The sequence below is a fragment of the Schistocerca piceifrons genome, chromosome 11, assembly GCF_021461385.2.
Source record: "Schistocerca piceifrons isolate TAMUIC-IGC-003096 chromosome 11, iqSchPice1.1, whole genome shotgun sequence".
In the NCBI taxonomy this organism is placed as follows: Eukaryota; Metazoa; Arthropoda; class Insecta; order Orthoptera; family Acrididae; genus Schistocerca; species Schistocerca piceifrons.
Window position 1 is genome coordinate 22,953,999 of NC_060148.1, and position 15,967 is coordinate 22,969,965.

Consider the following 15,967-nt stretch of genomic DNA (forward strand, 5'->3'; position numbering starts at 1 on the left):
TGGTCCCTGTCTTTTACCCCTGCCACCTTCAGAATTTGAAAGAGAGTATTCCAGTCAGCACTGTCAAAGCTTTCTCTAAGTCTACAAATGCTAGAAACGTAGGTTTGCCTTTCCTTAATCTATCTTCTAAGAAAAGTTGTAGGGTCAGTATTGCCTCACGTGTTCCGATGTTTCTACGGAATCCAAACTGACCTTCCCCAACATCAGCTTCTACCAGTTTTTCCATTCATCTGTATAGAATTCGTGTTAGTATTTTGCAGCTGTGACTTATTAAACTGGTAGTTTGGTAATTTTCACATGTGTCAACACCTGCTTTCTTTGGGATTGAAATTATTATATTCTTCTTGAAGTCTGAGGGAATTTCGCTTGTCTCATACATCTTGCCCACCAGATGGTAGAGTTTTGTCAGGACTGGCTCTCCCAAGGCTGTCAGTAGTTCTAATGGAATGTTGTCTACTCCCGGGGTCTTTTTTCAACTTAGGTCTTTCAGTGCTATGTCAAACTCTTCACGCAGTATCATATCTCCCATTTCATCTGCATCTACATCCTGTTCTATTTCCATAATATTGTCCTCAAGAACATCACTATATACGCCTTCCACTTTCCTGCTTTCCCTTCTTTGCTTAGAACTGGGTTTCCATCAGAGCTCTTGATATTCATATTGGCTACAATAATGCATTCAATATGCTGTTCATAGTAGTTTACCTGCACTCCTATTTTTTAATTCATTATTGAACCTACTCCTGCATTGCCCCTATTATTTGATTTTGTATTTATAACCCTGTAATCACCTGACCAGAAGTCTTGTTCCTCCTGCCACGAAACTTCACCAATTCCCACTATGTATAACTTTAACCTAGCAATTTCGCTTTTAAATTTTCTATCGTACCTGCCCGATTATGGGATCTGACATTCCACACTCCGATCCAAAGAACGCCAGTTTTCTTTCTCCTGATAACGACACCCTTCTGAGTAGTCCCCGCCCGGAGATCCAAATGGGGGACTATTTTACCTCTGGAATATTTTACCCAAGAGGATGTCATCATCATTTAACCATACAGTAAAGCTGCATGCCCTCAGGAAAAATTACAGCTGTAGTTTTCTGTTGCTTTCAGCTGCTCGCAGTACCAGCACAGCAAAGCTGATTCGGTTATTGTTACAAGGCCAGATCAGTCAGTTGTCCAGACTGTTGCCCCTGCAACTACTGAAAAGGCTGCTGCCCTTCTTCAGGAACCTCCGTTGTCGTTGCACTTACAGTACAGCTATCTTTATTGCTGAGGCATGCAAGCCTCCCCACCAACGGCTATGACCTTGGTATGTTATTGTAACAAATTCTGGGATGTACAGTGGATTCCACTCAGTGCAGAGCTTACTGAGATAAGACCTGAACAAGGTGTCACCAGATAGACCATGTTGTGGCTACTGACATGGCACTATTTGAGTGGCCACCGAGGTCACCGAACTTGACACCTTGCAGATTTTCCTTGTGGGTTACATTGAGTATAGGATTTATGTTCTACATCTATCACAGGACCTTGAAGAATTGGGACACTGTGTCTGTTCGTACCTCACTCTGGATATGCTGGCTCAGGTGTGGGGAGAATTGACTGCTGATTAGGTGTGTGGTATGTGACAAAGCCGGATGGACAGAATATTTTAAACATTGGCAAAAACCTCCGAGACTTTGTCTCTCACGTACTAAGTCACTTTTTATGTTGTTCTTGGCCATGTATCTCTTCCAATTTTTGCAATGTCCTTTTGCAGTGGTGCAACAAAACTACATGCTCGCCGCCCCCTCTCCCCCCCCCCCCCCCCACCCCGAAAAAAAAAGGAAACGTATAGGTGCTCTGGATAGGTAACACAAATGGAGTTACAAAGGTCCCAAGAGGTAGCAGGCTATACAGGATATACTGACCTGTCCAGTTGCAAAGACTACTTAGTTGTCACTACACTTGGCAAAAGTGAAAGAAAGAACTCAACACTTTGTGTTTAAGGACATTGAAAGATCAATACCAAATATTACCCATTAAGAGGATGAGTAGATGGTGTTATTCACTATGTGTCTTTTGTGCTGTGGCTGTCTTGACATTGAGTGTTTCAGTGTATCTATTGTAGAGCAATTATAGCCAACCACTTGTAATAACTGTTTGTGGTGCTGTTTTCATTCAATGATTAATTTTAACTTCAGAGTGTGGTGATTGGACTGCTTCATTAACAGTAGAATGAAATGCTATCATTTTGTGGGGTATGGGTGTGTGAAGAGAACAGTTGTCGATTTGTGTGTGACGTGGTAACTTCCAATAAAAGGTAATTAAAACATCCATGAAACAATTTAAAAAAAAAAGTCTAGTTAAATAGCTAAATGGCTAAACATAACAATAACAAAAAGCAGTCCAGTACGTCGAAACAAACTCTCAAAGTTACTCAAACGTGGTGTCAGCAAGTTAACTGCCAACAGTTGTTCCACTGAATGTAGTTGCAAAAATTTGGTTGAGCTAGGTAGAGAAAGTGTATTGTGTGCTAAAATTTGCCTGTTACAAATCAGTATGAGTGTACAAAGAGCTTTCCAGAGCAAGTTTCACAGGACACCACCAGTTTACAACAACATTATGAAATGGTGCAAGAGATTTGCGTGAATTCAAAATGTTTGAGAAGACTGTTTGTGTTTCACAAAGTCTGCATATCGAACAAGTGCAGAATTTAATATCACTCAGCCGATAGTGTGATTTGTAAGTGATTAAGAGTGAAGCTACTCAAATTGCAGTTCCTCCAAGCCATAATCTGTGATGACAAATTATACTGTCTGCAGTTCTGGGTTGAGATGCAGAATCGTATCAAAAATGGCAACTTCTCAAGAAAATTAATTTTCACTGACCAAGCCACTTTTCATCTTTCTGAAAGGGTCAAGCAACACTGCATTTGGGGAACAGAGAATCCGTGTGCAGCGAACACGTTTGGGACCCTAACGAAGTTAGTGTGTTTTGCACCGTGTGCCGTGTCCTCTTTGCAAAGAGATCTTTCATCAGCAGTATCACCTATGTCAACACGGTGCAATTGTGGCTCGTGCCACAGCTTGACACTGATAGCATGTTTCAACCAGATCCAGATGAAACACCCTCCCCGTCATTTCCACAGCTGTGTACGAGATTACTCGAACGAGATGTCGCCGCGTCACAGCTTTTTTTTCCTGTGGGTTACATTAAGGATAGGATTTATGTTCTGCTCCTATCACGGAACCTCAAAGACTTGCGACACTGTGTCTGTCCTTACCTCACTCCGTATAAGCTGGGTCAGGTGCAAGCGGGATTGACTGCTGAATACCTGTGTGGCATGTGACAAAGCCTGGATGCGTAGAATATTTGTAAACATTGTAAAAAAGCTCTGACCAGGCAAGTACTTGGGCTCGAACAAACACAAATACACCAAAATCGTGTGAGAAATAATGTAAAGGTCTGTTATTACACTAGCGATACTCCCGCATCTGCAAAACTCTGCGGTCGTCTGTTAGAGGCCTCTGCGTATGCCATGCCGCATTGCACACTGACCTGCCAGTACGCCAGTCGGGGACCAGTAGGGACGGCGCAGTGTGCCTCTGAAGTTGCGTTTTGTGACATTATTTGCGTATTGAAGCGTCAGATGGCTCGACGATTAGTAATCAATCCTGCTAATGTATTGCGATTGTTTGAGATGAAGTTACGAAGAACCCTTCTTCGTGAAGATGGTATTGGTGTGGAAGACGAATCATTCACATGTTTTCTTGTATCTATTATAGTGCAGAAATATGAACGTAAGTTAGAAACAGATACTGTTGTAACACTAACACGTAATGATAATAGGGATGATAATGACGAACAACTCATTGCAAAAGGTAGTGCTATGGCAAGTGCGGGAAGGGGCGATGGAAGCAGTGACAGTGAATACCAACCGTCTCCCGAGAAGAAGGTTAAAGTCGCAAGTATCGTCACGGCGTTTGATGACAACACACTGGAGAACATGCACGATGGTTATTATGTAACAGGTTTCGACACATACGACAAGCTTTTGAAAAGATACCCTAAACTGAAGTCTAAAAGCAATATTAAAAACATATTGGATTACGTGGCAAAGAAAAGAGCAGGAAATACAGTTTTCAAAGGAAATCGTACACTGCCATCAAGGAGCGTGTAATGGCGAATTCGATGAAGCGCGAGAATGCGATTCTGCCGTTCATTATTGGCATTTACAACATTGGGCATTGGACGTAGCCAGAAATCTCGGGTGTACAAACTTTGCAGCTTCACTAGGATTTATTACTAATTTGAAAAAGGAGTTTAGGATAACATCACGCCGCATCACTATGCTCCAAGCACGAAAAGATAAGAATGATGAAGAAGAGCTGATTGAAAGAGCTCAAACGTTTGTTGCTGACGTCAATGAGCATATCACGAGAGAAAACATCGATATTAGTTCTGTATGGAACTGTGATCAGAGTCAGTTCAACTGTGAACTTTCTTGTGACAGACCACTATACATGAAAGGGGAGAGAAACACTGTCGCGATGTTGCAATCAGTTAAATGTGCAACATATAGTTACACGATTGATGTTACTATATCAATGGACGGACGATTGGCAGACAAACTCTATATTTGCTTCCAAGAATCCAGTGGAAAGTTTGGACCCTGCGTGTCAAGGGAAATAGAAACGCGGTGCCCTCCAAATGTCGTCGTCGATGCAAGTGTGAGTGGGAAAATGACGAAACAACATCTGAAGACATTTTTTCTGTCAGTTTTGAATCCACATTTGTCGATAAAGTCATTACTACTTTGTGACTTCTGCTCTGGACATAAGGATGAATGAGTACTACTGGAAGCATCTGGCGGAAAACATGTAGATTTAAAAGTCATTCTGCCTAAAACTACAAAATATGCACAACCTCTGGATGTGTATTTCTTCAGGCAGTATAAAATATATGCCAAGCGAATGACAGACTTCATTAAACTACGTTCCAGTAATATGCAGTCAAAATTGCACGACAGATTCTTTATCACGAATATGCATTCTGTCATTTACAATCAGTTATCTGCGGGAGTATACAGACCAATGCTTCATTACGCATATGTTGGCTACGATATTGGTGAACCAGTGAACAACTTCAAAAGTGTCATTGACGTGGCGTTCAACACTGATATTATAGAATATGCAAATACGCCATGCGATCAACTTGCATTTCTTCACTGTGCGTTTTGCAGTCATTCGTATTGCTCGAAGCATTTTATTGACATTCCGCATTTACATTTATAGTTAAGATTGCTGCATTGCGTATGGCATCTCCAATTACATCTACGGTGATATCTAGAGCATGACTGCAGAGTTTCACAGAAAACGACACCCACCATCACATTCAGAGGTACATAATGCTCCTGTAACCGACATTCATACAGATCTGTTTGTTCGAGCCAAAGTACTTTCCTGGAGAGACTTAGTCTCACACATACTGAGTCACTTTTTATGTCGATCTCTGCCATTTACCTCTTCCGATTTTAGCAATGTTTCATAGATTTTATAATTTTCCTGTACCATAAATGTGCCTGGTTACAGCAATTTGCATATTCAGTTGGTATTTATTGAGGTCAGGGTCAAGCTTAACCTAAAATGCTTAGCCGATTGCGGCCTGTTAAACTCATTTTGCATTTCAGGGTGCACCGGAGACTCGTCGGGGGCGGAATCGGGCCCGGAAGGCCTGGAGCCCGTGGACCTCCTGCACCACGCCGGCGTGTACACGGCGGAGGAGGCGGCCCTGCTCGCCCGCGACAAGCTGGTGCGGCAGCAGGCTCTCTACATACAGCAGTTTTCCAGGTGTGACACGGCTGGCAATGCGTGGTGCACTCGTGTACCTGGCTACTGTAATGTGTTCAGAATTACTGTAGCATTGACAATGGGGGGAAGTGAAACTGGCCCGAGAAGTACGGCCCGTATTCGGCTAATCGCACGACACCTGTAGCCGCTGTGACTGTGTGCAGTTGCCAGACTTTCACCCCAGCCGTTACCAAACTTGACGCTTGGATTGTGCTTTAGGTTCAGACAGTTGCCTGTCCTCTGGGATCATTCATTGTGGGCTGTGATTTTGCTTTCATTTCTCAAGGTAATGGTAGTTATTATTTGTCGTGCAATGATAATGTCGGAGGCAAGTTTGTCAAATGTTGCGAGTAGATTTGTTCGATTTTATTCTTAGCCTGGGGATTTGAGAGAAGGTGCTCAGTTTGTGTGTTTATTGCTTCATGTGTATCTATACCCTGCACACCAATGTGAAGCACACGGCAGAGGATACTGGGCTTCTTCCCCTTGCATTCACATATAGAGCAAGAAGAGAATGATTGATTAACCCTTTGACTGTGGTGGTGCACCATCTGCTCGGTACACGAGGCCTGCAGCGTAATCCGGTTACCTGTGTTAAGTGCCTGTCACTCAGAGCCACCGCCGGGACCAGAGCGGCTTGCGCCGACCTAGCTAGAGGCTGACTACTTCTCGACTGATTACTACTCGCGTAGAGCCGGCGTGAATTTTTGGCAGCTGTGAGCTGTAATATCTCGGGCAATAGTTTATCTAAATAAATCAAATTTAGCCATCATGTACAACTTTATGCATTCTCTTAACAATAATAATGAAAATAATTTTATGAGCTATATTGAGCCAGAAAATTTTAAATAAAATTGGCCAAAACAATAGGCGCCCGAAAAAATTTTGAAGTTTGGCTTCTTGCGTCTCCTGGACCAATGCTATGACAAATGTAAAACTTGCCATGTAGTAACCTAACAACACAAGGTTCTCAAATACAAAGTTTCTTTTGCGTAGCACTTTCCAGTACTGAATGAGTTAAGTGCAAAATTGAAGATTTTGTAAACCGTCAAAAATGCAGTATTTTTGTTTTGATTTTGCTGAAAAACTATGTTATATAAAACATTTATAGTGCAATAGATTGACAGCACAAAGATATGGAATAAAAATTTTTATTCACCTACTATTTTCGAATAATCTACGAATTAGCCGAAAAGATGTTGATTTTTATGAAAAGTTGAAAGCGGGCTATATTTGGTACTTCTTTTTACAAATACCCAGAACAGTGAGTTTAATTTCCAATATTGCCTAACAACACAGGCAAAGAAACAATAAAAATCGCACTGAGGACATAGTTTTAACTGTGGCATGTTATTTCTCGTTAATCAAAGGCATTTGAAATCAGTTATGGAAATCAGGTTTTGTATAAATAGACCAAATGTCATCTGTATTTGTACTACTAGGGATAAAAGAATGTAACTGTCCTTGTTACGTGTTAATAATTTAAATGTGTCGTATGTAGATTAATGTATGGCTTTTGTTATACTGGCACAATGTACTCAGCATAATTACATTTACCACAGTAAAGATATTGTGCCATCTTTGGACCGGCACTGGCGAAGTTAAAAATAGATTTATAATTTTTTACAGGTTTTGCCCCCTTTTTTAGTAATTCGTTCAGAAGTGCCAATAAATGTTCTCAGATTTAGTTCCCAGTGATCAGTAATACTTCTTTTTATGATAAATCTCAAAGCAGGGTACAACACATAATGGAACATTGCAAGTTTTGCATCGGTATCTAGTTTCCCGGCGCACTTTCTGTTTTGTGCAGACAACGCATCTGCGCATTAGCGTACTTTTTTGCAAATGTTCGCTCAACAATAGCAGCTGGAAAATCTCTCCCCGTTAATCGCAGAGGATTCTCGTTGTCATAGTGCCCCCTCCCCGCACTAGCTTTTTTCTATTCTGTAGCGTATTTTTCTACAGTCTCCCTTATGAGAGAAAGGTGAAACTCTGCTAGTGCTATTTTTTGCCCTATTACTGACTGGTGGAGAGCATGAGCATTTTGAAGAATGTGAAAAAAGAAAAAAAAAAAATATTTCTTCTACCATTTCACAGACTTACGCACTGATCCCACTGAGCTCAGTAACATGTCACAACAGCCAGCTGCACCCAGACTTGAATTGAAATCTACAATACATTGAGGTTTCTGCCAGTATTTCTGTCAGTCTTCTCTGTGTCAACCATTTGTGTTGTGTGATTTGTGGTAAACGTGCACAGCTCTCTCATATCGTACAACTTGATAACGAGGGTCTTGTCAGTGGACTTAAACTCAGTTTCTCCTCGTTTTAATTTCCTCTGCAGTTTTGGTATGTTGCGCCTATTCTTACGAACAGTGCCTATGCGGCTGTTCCGTGGTTGTGAAGCCAGAGGAACAGGTCGGGGCCGGAGTACCAATTACCGACGTAAAGAATATGACACCGTTACAAATACGGTCCCGTGAGTTGCCAGTACGTTGCCACTTTTCTCTAAATTGTGAAAACCAATTTTTGTTGTTGTGCCCGTATATACAATAAAATTCAAAATATACCCACTCTGATGGTCACACAGTACAAATGTCTTTATTCCGATTCTACTTCGCTTGGTTGGAATAAACTGCTTAAAAGATAAAACGTCCTTTGAACAGCAAGAGCCTTTCATCTATACAAAGCTTGTGATGTGGACAAAAAGAATTACAAAATGTCTTAAGAACGTAGTCAGCAATTTCCCTAATTTTGAGTAGACTGTCGTGTCCAGTACTCGCAGAGTTACCACTGAAGTGTTGCATTTTCAGAAGTAGACAAAAACGGTCTCGGGACATAATTTCGCTGAAAACTCCTGTGTTAAGAAGTGTGTCTCTGGGCCAATAATCACTTTAATTTTAACTTCTTAACTTGTACCATTAGAAGGCAAATAGCAACAAAACAATACATTTCCTGAAATCCAGTGTCTTTCCACTTTAGCAGTCGAGAATTCACAGATTGTATTGTATTTTCTGTGGTGTAAACATAAGAACAACTTCTCTGCAATAAATTCCAATAGTTCTTCAGACATAAATATCACAAAAACTGAAAGAAGGCTTGGGTCAGTATCTGGTTGACATTCGTTTCCTGAACTCGAGTCAGCAAAGTAATGGTTTAACGGCTGGAAATCAGTTTTTTTCCAGTCAAATGTGTCACTTAAGTGCACTCTTTTCCGAACCGTTTCAGTGTCCCTTTGATTCCTCGTATTCAGAGGAACTGCTGACTGCTGTAGAAAATGAGTGAAAAAGTGCACCGGAGTCAGAGAATGATTTTAAAGACGTAAGAAGAGAAATGACAGTAGTAGTTAACAAAAATAAGAAAAGAATTATTGTAATAGAAAAAAATACAGCCTGTTATCCGTTGTTGTCGAATGGAGCGTAGTGCAGCAGTGGCTTCTGATGCCCAGGAAACAGAAATGAGATTGAAGAGATAACCAAAGCCTGCAAATTTAAGAACAGAAAAAATGTGAGTGTTCACTCATCGCCTGGCGAGGTTTGTGAACTGGCTGTCTGCAGTACCTTCTTCCAATTGTGGTAAAAATGTCAGAAAGGCATTTGAGAACTGTCCAGAAGTTGGTTATTCAAAGAGATAGCTTTGAGAAAAGGAGAAAACATGAAAAAAGGACCCACAAAATAAAATATGATATTTGTGTGTGTGTGTGTGTGTGTGTGTGTGTGTGTGTGTGTGTGTGTGTGTGTATGTATTGGTTATTCTTCACTCACATTCACATTGTTCTGTGTCTAAATCAAGCAAGTTGTACTTTGATAATCCCAATTTGCTTACACTGTTTTAAAAGTTTTACTAGTTATAGTATGGCTGAAAGGTCATCGTGAAATACTGTGCATATTTTAACAATACTTTAGAAAATGATAGATTGCTACTTACTGTAAAGATGACATACTAAGCTGCAGACAGGCAAAATTAAAAGACAGTTACTCATAATCTTTTGCGTGCTCCAACTATAACACCACATTCAAACAACTTAAATCTTGGCATCTTGAGTTGTCGGGTGTTCTGCTGGATATCAGCGTCATTCTTGCGTGGTATTTCGGTAACGTAGCTGGTAATCTTCATCAGGTGCTACTTGAGACTGCTCCTCGACTGGACCTGGTCCAGTATTTATTTCTGTGGCCTTCCCCCTCCACTGGCAGTTGTAGGCATTCCCTCTGTGGTCCGTGCTCGCTGAGTGCGACTTGCTGGCGCGCTGCTATTCCGTCTTGGGTCTGCTGCCGTTCCGAGTGTTCCATCTGCGGCCCGTGCCCACCAGACCCGCTCCTCAGTGTTCCATCTTTGGCCTGGTGCATTTGGTGTTCTGTCTGGGTTGCCAGGCAATTCTCCCTGTCATCCTCTCCCACTCACTGCGATCTTCTGGAGCATCACCATTCGGTTTTCGGTCCGCTGTGGTTCTGGGTGTTCCCTCTGTGGTCCGCACCCGTTGGACCTGCTCCCAGTTGTTCCATCTTTGGTCCGGAGAGCCCGGTACTCTGTCTGGGGATCGTTTTCTATTTCCACGCCTTCAGTTCTTCTATTCGTGGAGTGCTGTAGCTGCCCCATTGCTCCTTTAACAATTCCAGAGCAGGATCTCGAGCTCTGCTTGGGTGGTACCCCATGTCGAGGTTCGTGAGATTTTCAGTCACTTTTATCCTATCGATTCCCTTATAACACTGTCCCAAAGTCTGGGTGTCTGTGTTAGAATCTTGGTTTTATCATAAGTCGTGGCATGATCTACCGGGTGATCAAAAAGTCAGTATAAATTTGACAACTTAATAAACCACACAATAATGTAGATAGAGATGTAAAAATTGACACACATGCTTGGAATGACATGGGGTTTTATTAGAATAAAAAAGTTCTCAAAATGTCCGACAGATGGCGCTGGACAGCGAAACATTTGGTGATGATCGTGTGCTCAGCCGCCACTTTCGTCATGCTTGGCCTCCCAGATTCCCAGACCTCAGACCGTGCGATTATTGGCATTGGGGTTACCTGAAGTTGCAACTGTGTCGTGATCGACCGACATCTGTAGGAATGCTGAAAGACAACATCTGACGCCAGCGCCTCACCATAACTCCGGAAATGCTTTACAGTGCTGTTCACAACATTATTCCTCGACTACAGCTATTGTTGAGGAATGATGGTGGACATACTGAGCATTTCCTGTAAAGAACATCATCTTTGCTTTGTCTTACTTTGTTATGCTAATTATTGCTATTCTGATCAGATGAAGCGCCATCTATTGGACATTTTTTGAACTTTTGTATTTTTATGGTTCTAATAAAACCCCATGTCATTCCAAGCAAGTGTGTCAATTTGTACCTCTCTATCTACATTATCCCGTGATTTATTCCGTTTTCAAATTTATACTGACTTTTGATCACCCAGTAGTTCTAGACAGTGTTCAGCAATGGCTTATTTCATCACCTGTCTTAATCAGGTCTGCCTTTGATGTTCCTTGTTTCTGATATCCATTGTTCTTGTCATCCGGCCAATGTAGGACATGCCACATTGACAAGGTATATTGTAAATGCCCAGTTTCTGTAACCCCAGGTCGTCTTTAACGTTTCCCATCAGTCCCTCAATCTTGTTGGATGGACAGAAAATACTCTCGATGTTGTGTTTACGGAGGATCCTACTGATTTTGGCAGAAATAAAACCAGCATAGGGTAGATAAGCCACCTCCTTTGCTTCATCTTGCTCTCCTTCTGGAACCGGTGGCGTAGTGACTGGTTGGAGTGCCATCTCAATTTGTTTGGTAGTATATCCATTTTTGGTAGACGCTCTTGGTCTGACAAGATAAGTGCTCTATGGACCAATGTCTTAAGAACCCCGTTCTTCTGCGCAGAGTGGTGACAGCTGCTGGCCGGCAGATATATATCACCGTGTGTGGGTTTTCGAGACACACTGTGGCCAATTGATCCATCTGCTTTCTTTTTAACTAGCAAATCCAGAAATGGCAGCTGGGCATTCTTCTCCAGTTCTATGGTGAACTTGATATTTGGGTGGCAGGAGTTAAGATGTTGGAGGAGCTCATTGAGCCTGTCCTTCCCACGAGGACAGATCACGAAGGTGTCGTCCACGTACCTGAAAAAGCATGTGGGTTTATATCTGGCTGTCTCTAATGCCCTCTCCCCAAGTCTCTCCATAAACATGTCGGCAACCGCAGGGGACAAGGGGCTACCCGTAGCTACACCTTCAGTTTAGTCGAAATATCGGTTGCCATACAGGAAATACATGGATGTCAGTGTATGCCTGAACAGGGCCAACAGAGCCCCGTCAAATTTTTCCACAGTCAGTTCTAGTGAGTCTTTCAGTGGGACACTAGTGAACAGTGATACCACATCAAAACTACCCGTGATGTCAGAATCTGTGATGCGTAGTTGCTCGAGGCATTGCAGGAAGTCTTCTGAGTTTTGGATGTGGTGAACACATTTCTCCACGCACAAACACAGCAGATCTTTCAAGTACTTGGCTGTTGCATACATGTTGTTGTTGTTGTTGTCTTCAGTCCTGGAGATGCAGCTTTCCATGCTACTCTATTCTGTGCAAGCTTCTTCATCTCCCAGTACCTACTGCAACATACATCCTTCCGAATCTGCTTAGTGTATTCATCTCTTGGTCTCCCTCCACGATTTTTACCCTCCACGCTGCCTTCCAATACTAAATTGGTGATCCCTTGCTGCCTCAGAACATGTCCTACCAACCGATCCCTTCTTCTAGTCAAGTTGTGCCATAAACTTCTCTTCTCCCCAATTCTATTCAATACCTCCTCATTATTTATGTGATCTACCCATCTAATCTTCAGCATTCTTCTGTAGCACCACATTTCGAAAGCTTCTATTCTCTTCTAGTCCAAACTATTTATCGTCCATGTTTCACTTCCATACATAGCTACACTCCATACAAATACTTTAAGAAACGACTTCCTAACACTTAAATCAATACTCGATGTTAACAAATTTCTCTTCTTCAGAAACGCTTTCCTTGCCATTGCCAGTCTACATTTTATATCCCCTCTACTTCGACCATCATCAGTTATTTTGCTCTCCAAATAGCAAAACTCCTTTACTACTTTAAGTGTCTCATTTTGTAATCTAATTCCCTCAGTATCGCCCGACTTAATTTGACTACATTCCATTATCCTCGTTTTGCTTTTGTTGATGTTCATCTTATACCCTCCTTTAAAGACACTGTCCATTCCGTTCAGCTGCTCTTCCAGGTCCTTTGCTGTCTCTGACAGAATTACAATGTCATCGGCGAACGTCAAAGTTTGTATTTCCTCTCCAGTTGCATACATAGGTGCCCCAATATTACTGACAATTGGGCTTAGGGGCACGCCCTCCTTGAGTATTTTAGGCAAACCCTACGGTCTAGGTGGTACCGCTGCATTTGCCCGAAGTTGTGTGACGATCTTATCGGGCATCCCCACCTCCTTCAGAAGAGCCCCGGTCTTCACGTCCACCTCGTCAGCGGGGTCACACTCCGAGGTTCTGTATGTGGGGTCCCTCAGAAGTTGCCATATTTTTTCTTACCGTAATCCACCCGCTGCAGAATGACTGTAGAATTCCCTTTATCTGCCGGCAGTACTACAGTACTGTCATCTTCCCGGAGCTCTGTGAGTGTGTGCCTCTCTTCAGTTGTGACGTTCAATTTTGGAGGCCTGGTGTCGGTTAGAGCCCTGCAAGTCGGACTTCCTCTGCCACGTCCAGAAGACCACAGTGAGTGTTAAAGCACCGCAGGGAGAACGCCTGGCAACCCAGACCGAACCCCAAACACACCGAGGCAAAGACGGAACGCCGAGGAGCGGGTCCGGTGGGCGCAGACCGCAGAGGGAACGCTCAGAATGGCAGCGGACGGAAGACGGAACGGCAGCAGGTTGCAGCGAGCAGGTGCGGACTGCAGAAGGAACACCTGCAACTGCTGGTGGAGGGAGGAGGCCACAGACAGGGCCAGGTCCACTCGAGGAGCAGTCGCAGGTCGCACCTGATGAAGGTGCACAGGTCATCCCCGTTTTCAAGAAGGGACGTCGAACAGATGTGCAGAACTATAGACCTATATCTCTAACGTCGATCAGTTGTAGAATTTTGGAACACGCATTATGTTCGAGTATAATGACTTTTCTGGAAACTAGAAATGTACTCTGTAGGAATCAACACGGGTTTCGAAAAAGACGATCGTGTGAAACCCAGCTCACGCTCTTCGTCCACGAGACTCAGAGGGCCGTAGACACGGGATCCCAGGTAGATGCCGTGTTTCTCGACTTCCGCAAGGCGTTCGATACAGTTCCCCACAGTCGTTTAATGAACAAAGTAAGAGCATGTGGACTATCAGACCAATTGTGTGATTGGATTGAAGAGTTCCTAGATAACAGAACGCAGCATGTCATTCTCAATGGAGAGAAGTCTTCCGAAGTAAGAGTGATTTCAGGTGGGCCGCAGGGGAGTGTCGTAGGACCGTTGCTATTCACAATGTACATAAATGACCTTGTGGATGACATCGGAAGTTCACCGAGGCTTTTTGCTGATGATGCTGTGGTGTATCGAGAGGTTGTAACAATGGAAAATTGTATTGAAATGCAGGAGGATCTGCAGCGAATTGACGCATGGTGCAGGGAATTGCAATTGAATCTCAATGTAGACAAGTGTAATGTGCTGCGAATACATAGAAAGATAGATCCCTTATCATTTAGCTACAATATAGCAGATCAGCAACTGGAAGCAGCTAATTCCATAAACTATCTGGGAGTACGCACATTAGGAGTGATTTAAAATGGAATGATCATATAAAGTTGATCGTCGGCAAAGCAGATGCCAGACTGAGATTCATTGGAAGAATCCTAAGGAAATGCAATCCGAAAACAAAGGAACTAGGTTACAGTACGCTTGTTCACCCACTGCTTGAATACTGCTCAGCAGTGTGGGATCCGTACCAGATAGGGTTGATAGAAGAGATAGAGAAGATCCAACGGAGAGCAGCGCGCTTCGTTACAGGATCATTTAGTAATCGCGAAAGCGTTACAGAGGTGATAGATAAACTCCAGAGTAAGACTCTGCAAGAGACACGTTCAGTAGCTCGATACTGGCTTTTGTTGAAGTTTCGAGAACATACCTTCGCTGAAGAGTCGAGCAGTATATTGCTCCCTCCTACGTATATCTCGCGAAGAGAACGTGAGGATAAAATCAGAGAGATTAGAGCCCACACAGAGGCATACCGATAATCTTTCTTTCCACGAACAATACGAGACTGGAATAGAAGGGAGAACCGATAGAGCTACTCAAGGTACCCTCCGTCACACACCGTCAGGTGGCCTGCGGAGTATGGATCTAGATGTAGAAGGTTACGAGCTGCGTTAATATCCGGCAGAACACCCAGCAACCCAAGATGTCATTAGATCGCCGGGAACGCCTGAAGAGCTACACTTGAATCTTGGAGAAATAATTCAAAAGCCGAGATCACTTAAATACTGTTTACTGGATAACCGGTTTCAACACACTAAAGGTGCTATCATCGGATCTGTGAAGATATAACATGACAGGTTTGAGGGAGGACTTACATGAGTTACACTATATACATTACTATTAGTACAGTACTACATAACTGAATGTAGCTTAACATTTATAAACCATTTGGATATAATGATACATGAGGCAGACCAGCTGATACAAAATCACTGTCACAAAAATAAAAACAGTTGCTCTCATGGTCATTCTTTTTCATCAGATATGTAAAACCGAACTCACAAGATAAAACTATTTGGTACGTGACCACTGCTCGACTACAACGGTCGGCATCACACTTCCCTATTCCGCACCGGTTTGCCTGCTGCAATTCTAGTGGTTCACAACCGGCCACTAGATAGCACTGTCCCAGCAGTGCACATACAGTCCCACGGTATAACCACTCATTTCTACTACAATACAACTTTACTATTACTGCTAATCAAATACCCATGCAAAGAACACTTTCGCGTACACTTACTTTACATGCTATGAAGTATGTCAATTGCAGAGTAAAAACATTATCCATATTAGTGCCATACAAAACTACATATTATAATTCACCCTTATTCATATATGGAAGTCAGGAATTCACA

At 42.7% G+C, this 15,967-nt stretch overlaps 1 protein-coding gene across 3 annotated transcripts in view; it reads left to right on the forward strand.

Moving 5' to 3' along the window:
• Window positions 1-15,967, forward strand: part of LOC124719954 (serine/arginine repetitive matrix protein 2-like) — a 327,019-nt gene that overhangs the window by 154,326 nt on the left and 156,726 nt on the right. For all 3 annotated transcript variants that reach the window (XM_047245163.1, XM_047245165.1, XM_047245164.1), the window contains exon 3: window positions 5,677-5,836. In XM_047245163.1, coding sequence (XP_047101119.1) covers window positions 5,677-5,836 — 160 coding nt within the window. The remainder of the gene's footprint in view (window positions 1-5,676; window positions 5,837-15,967) is intronic.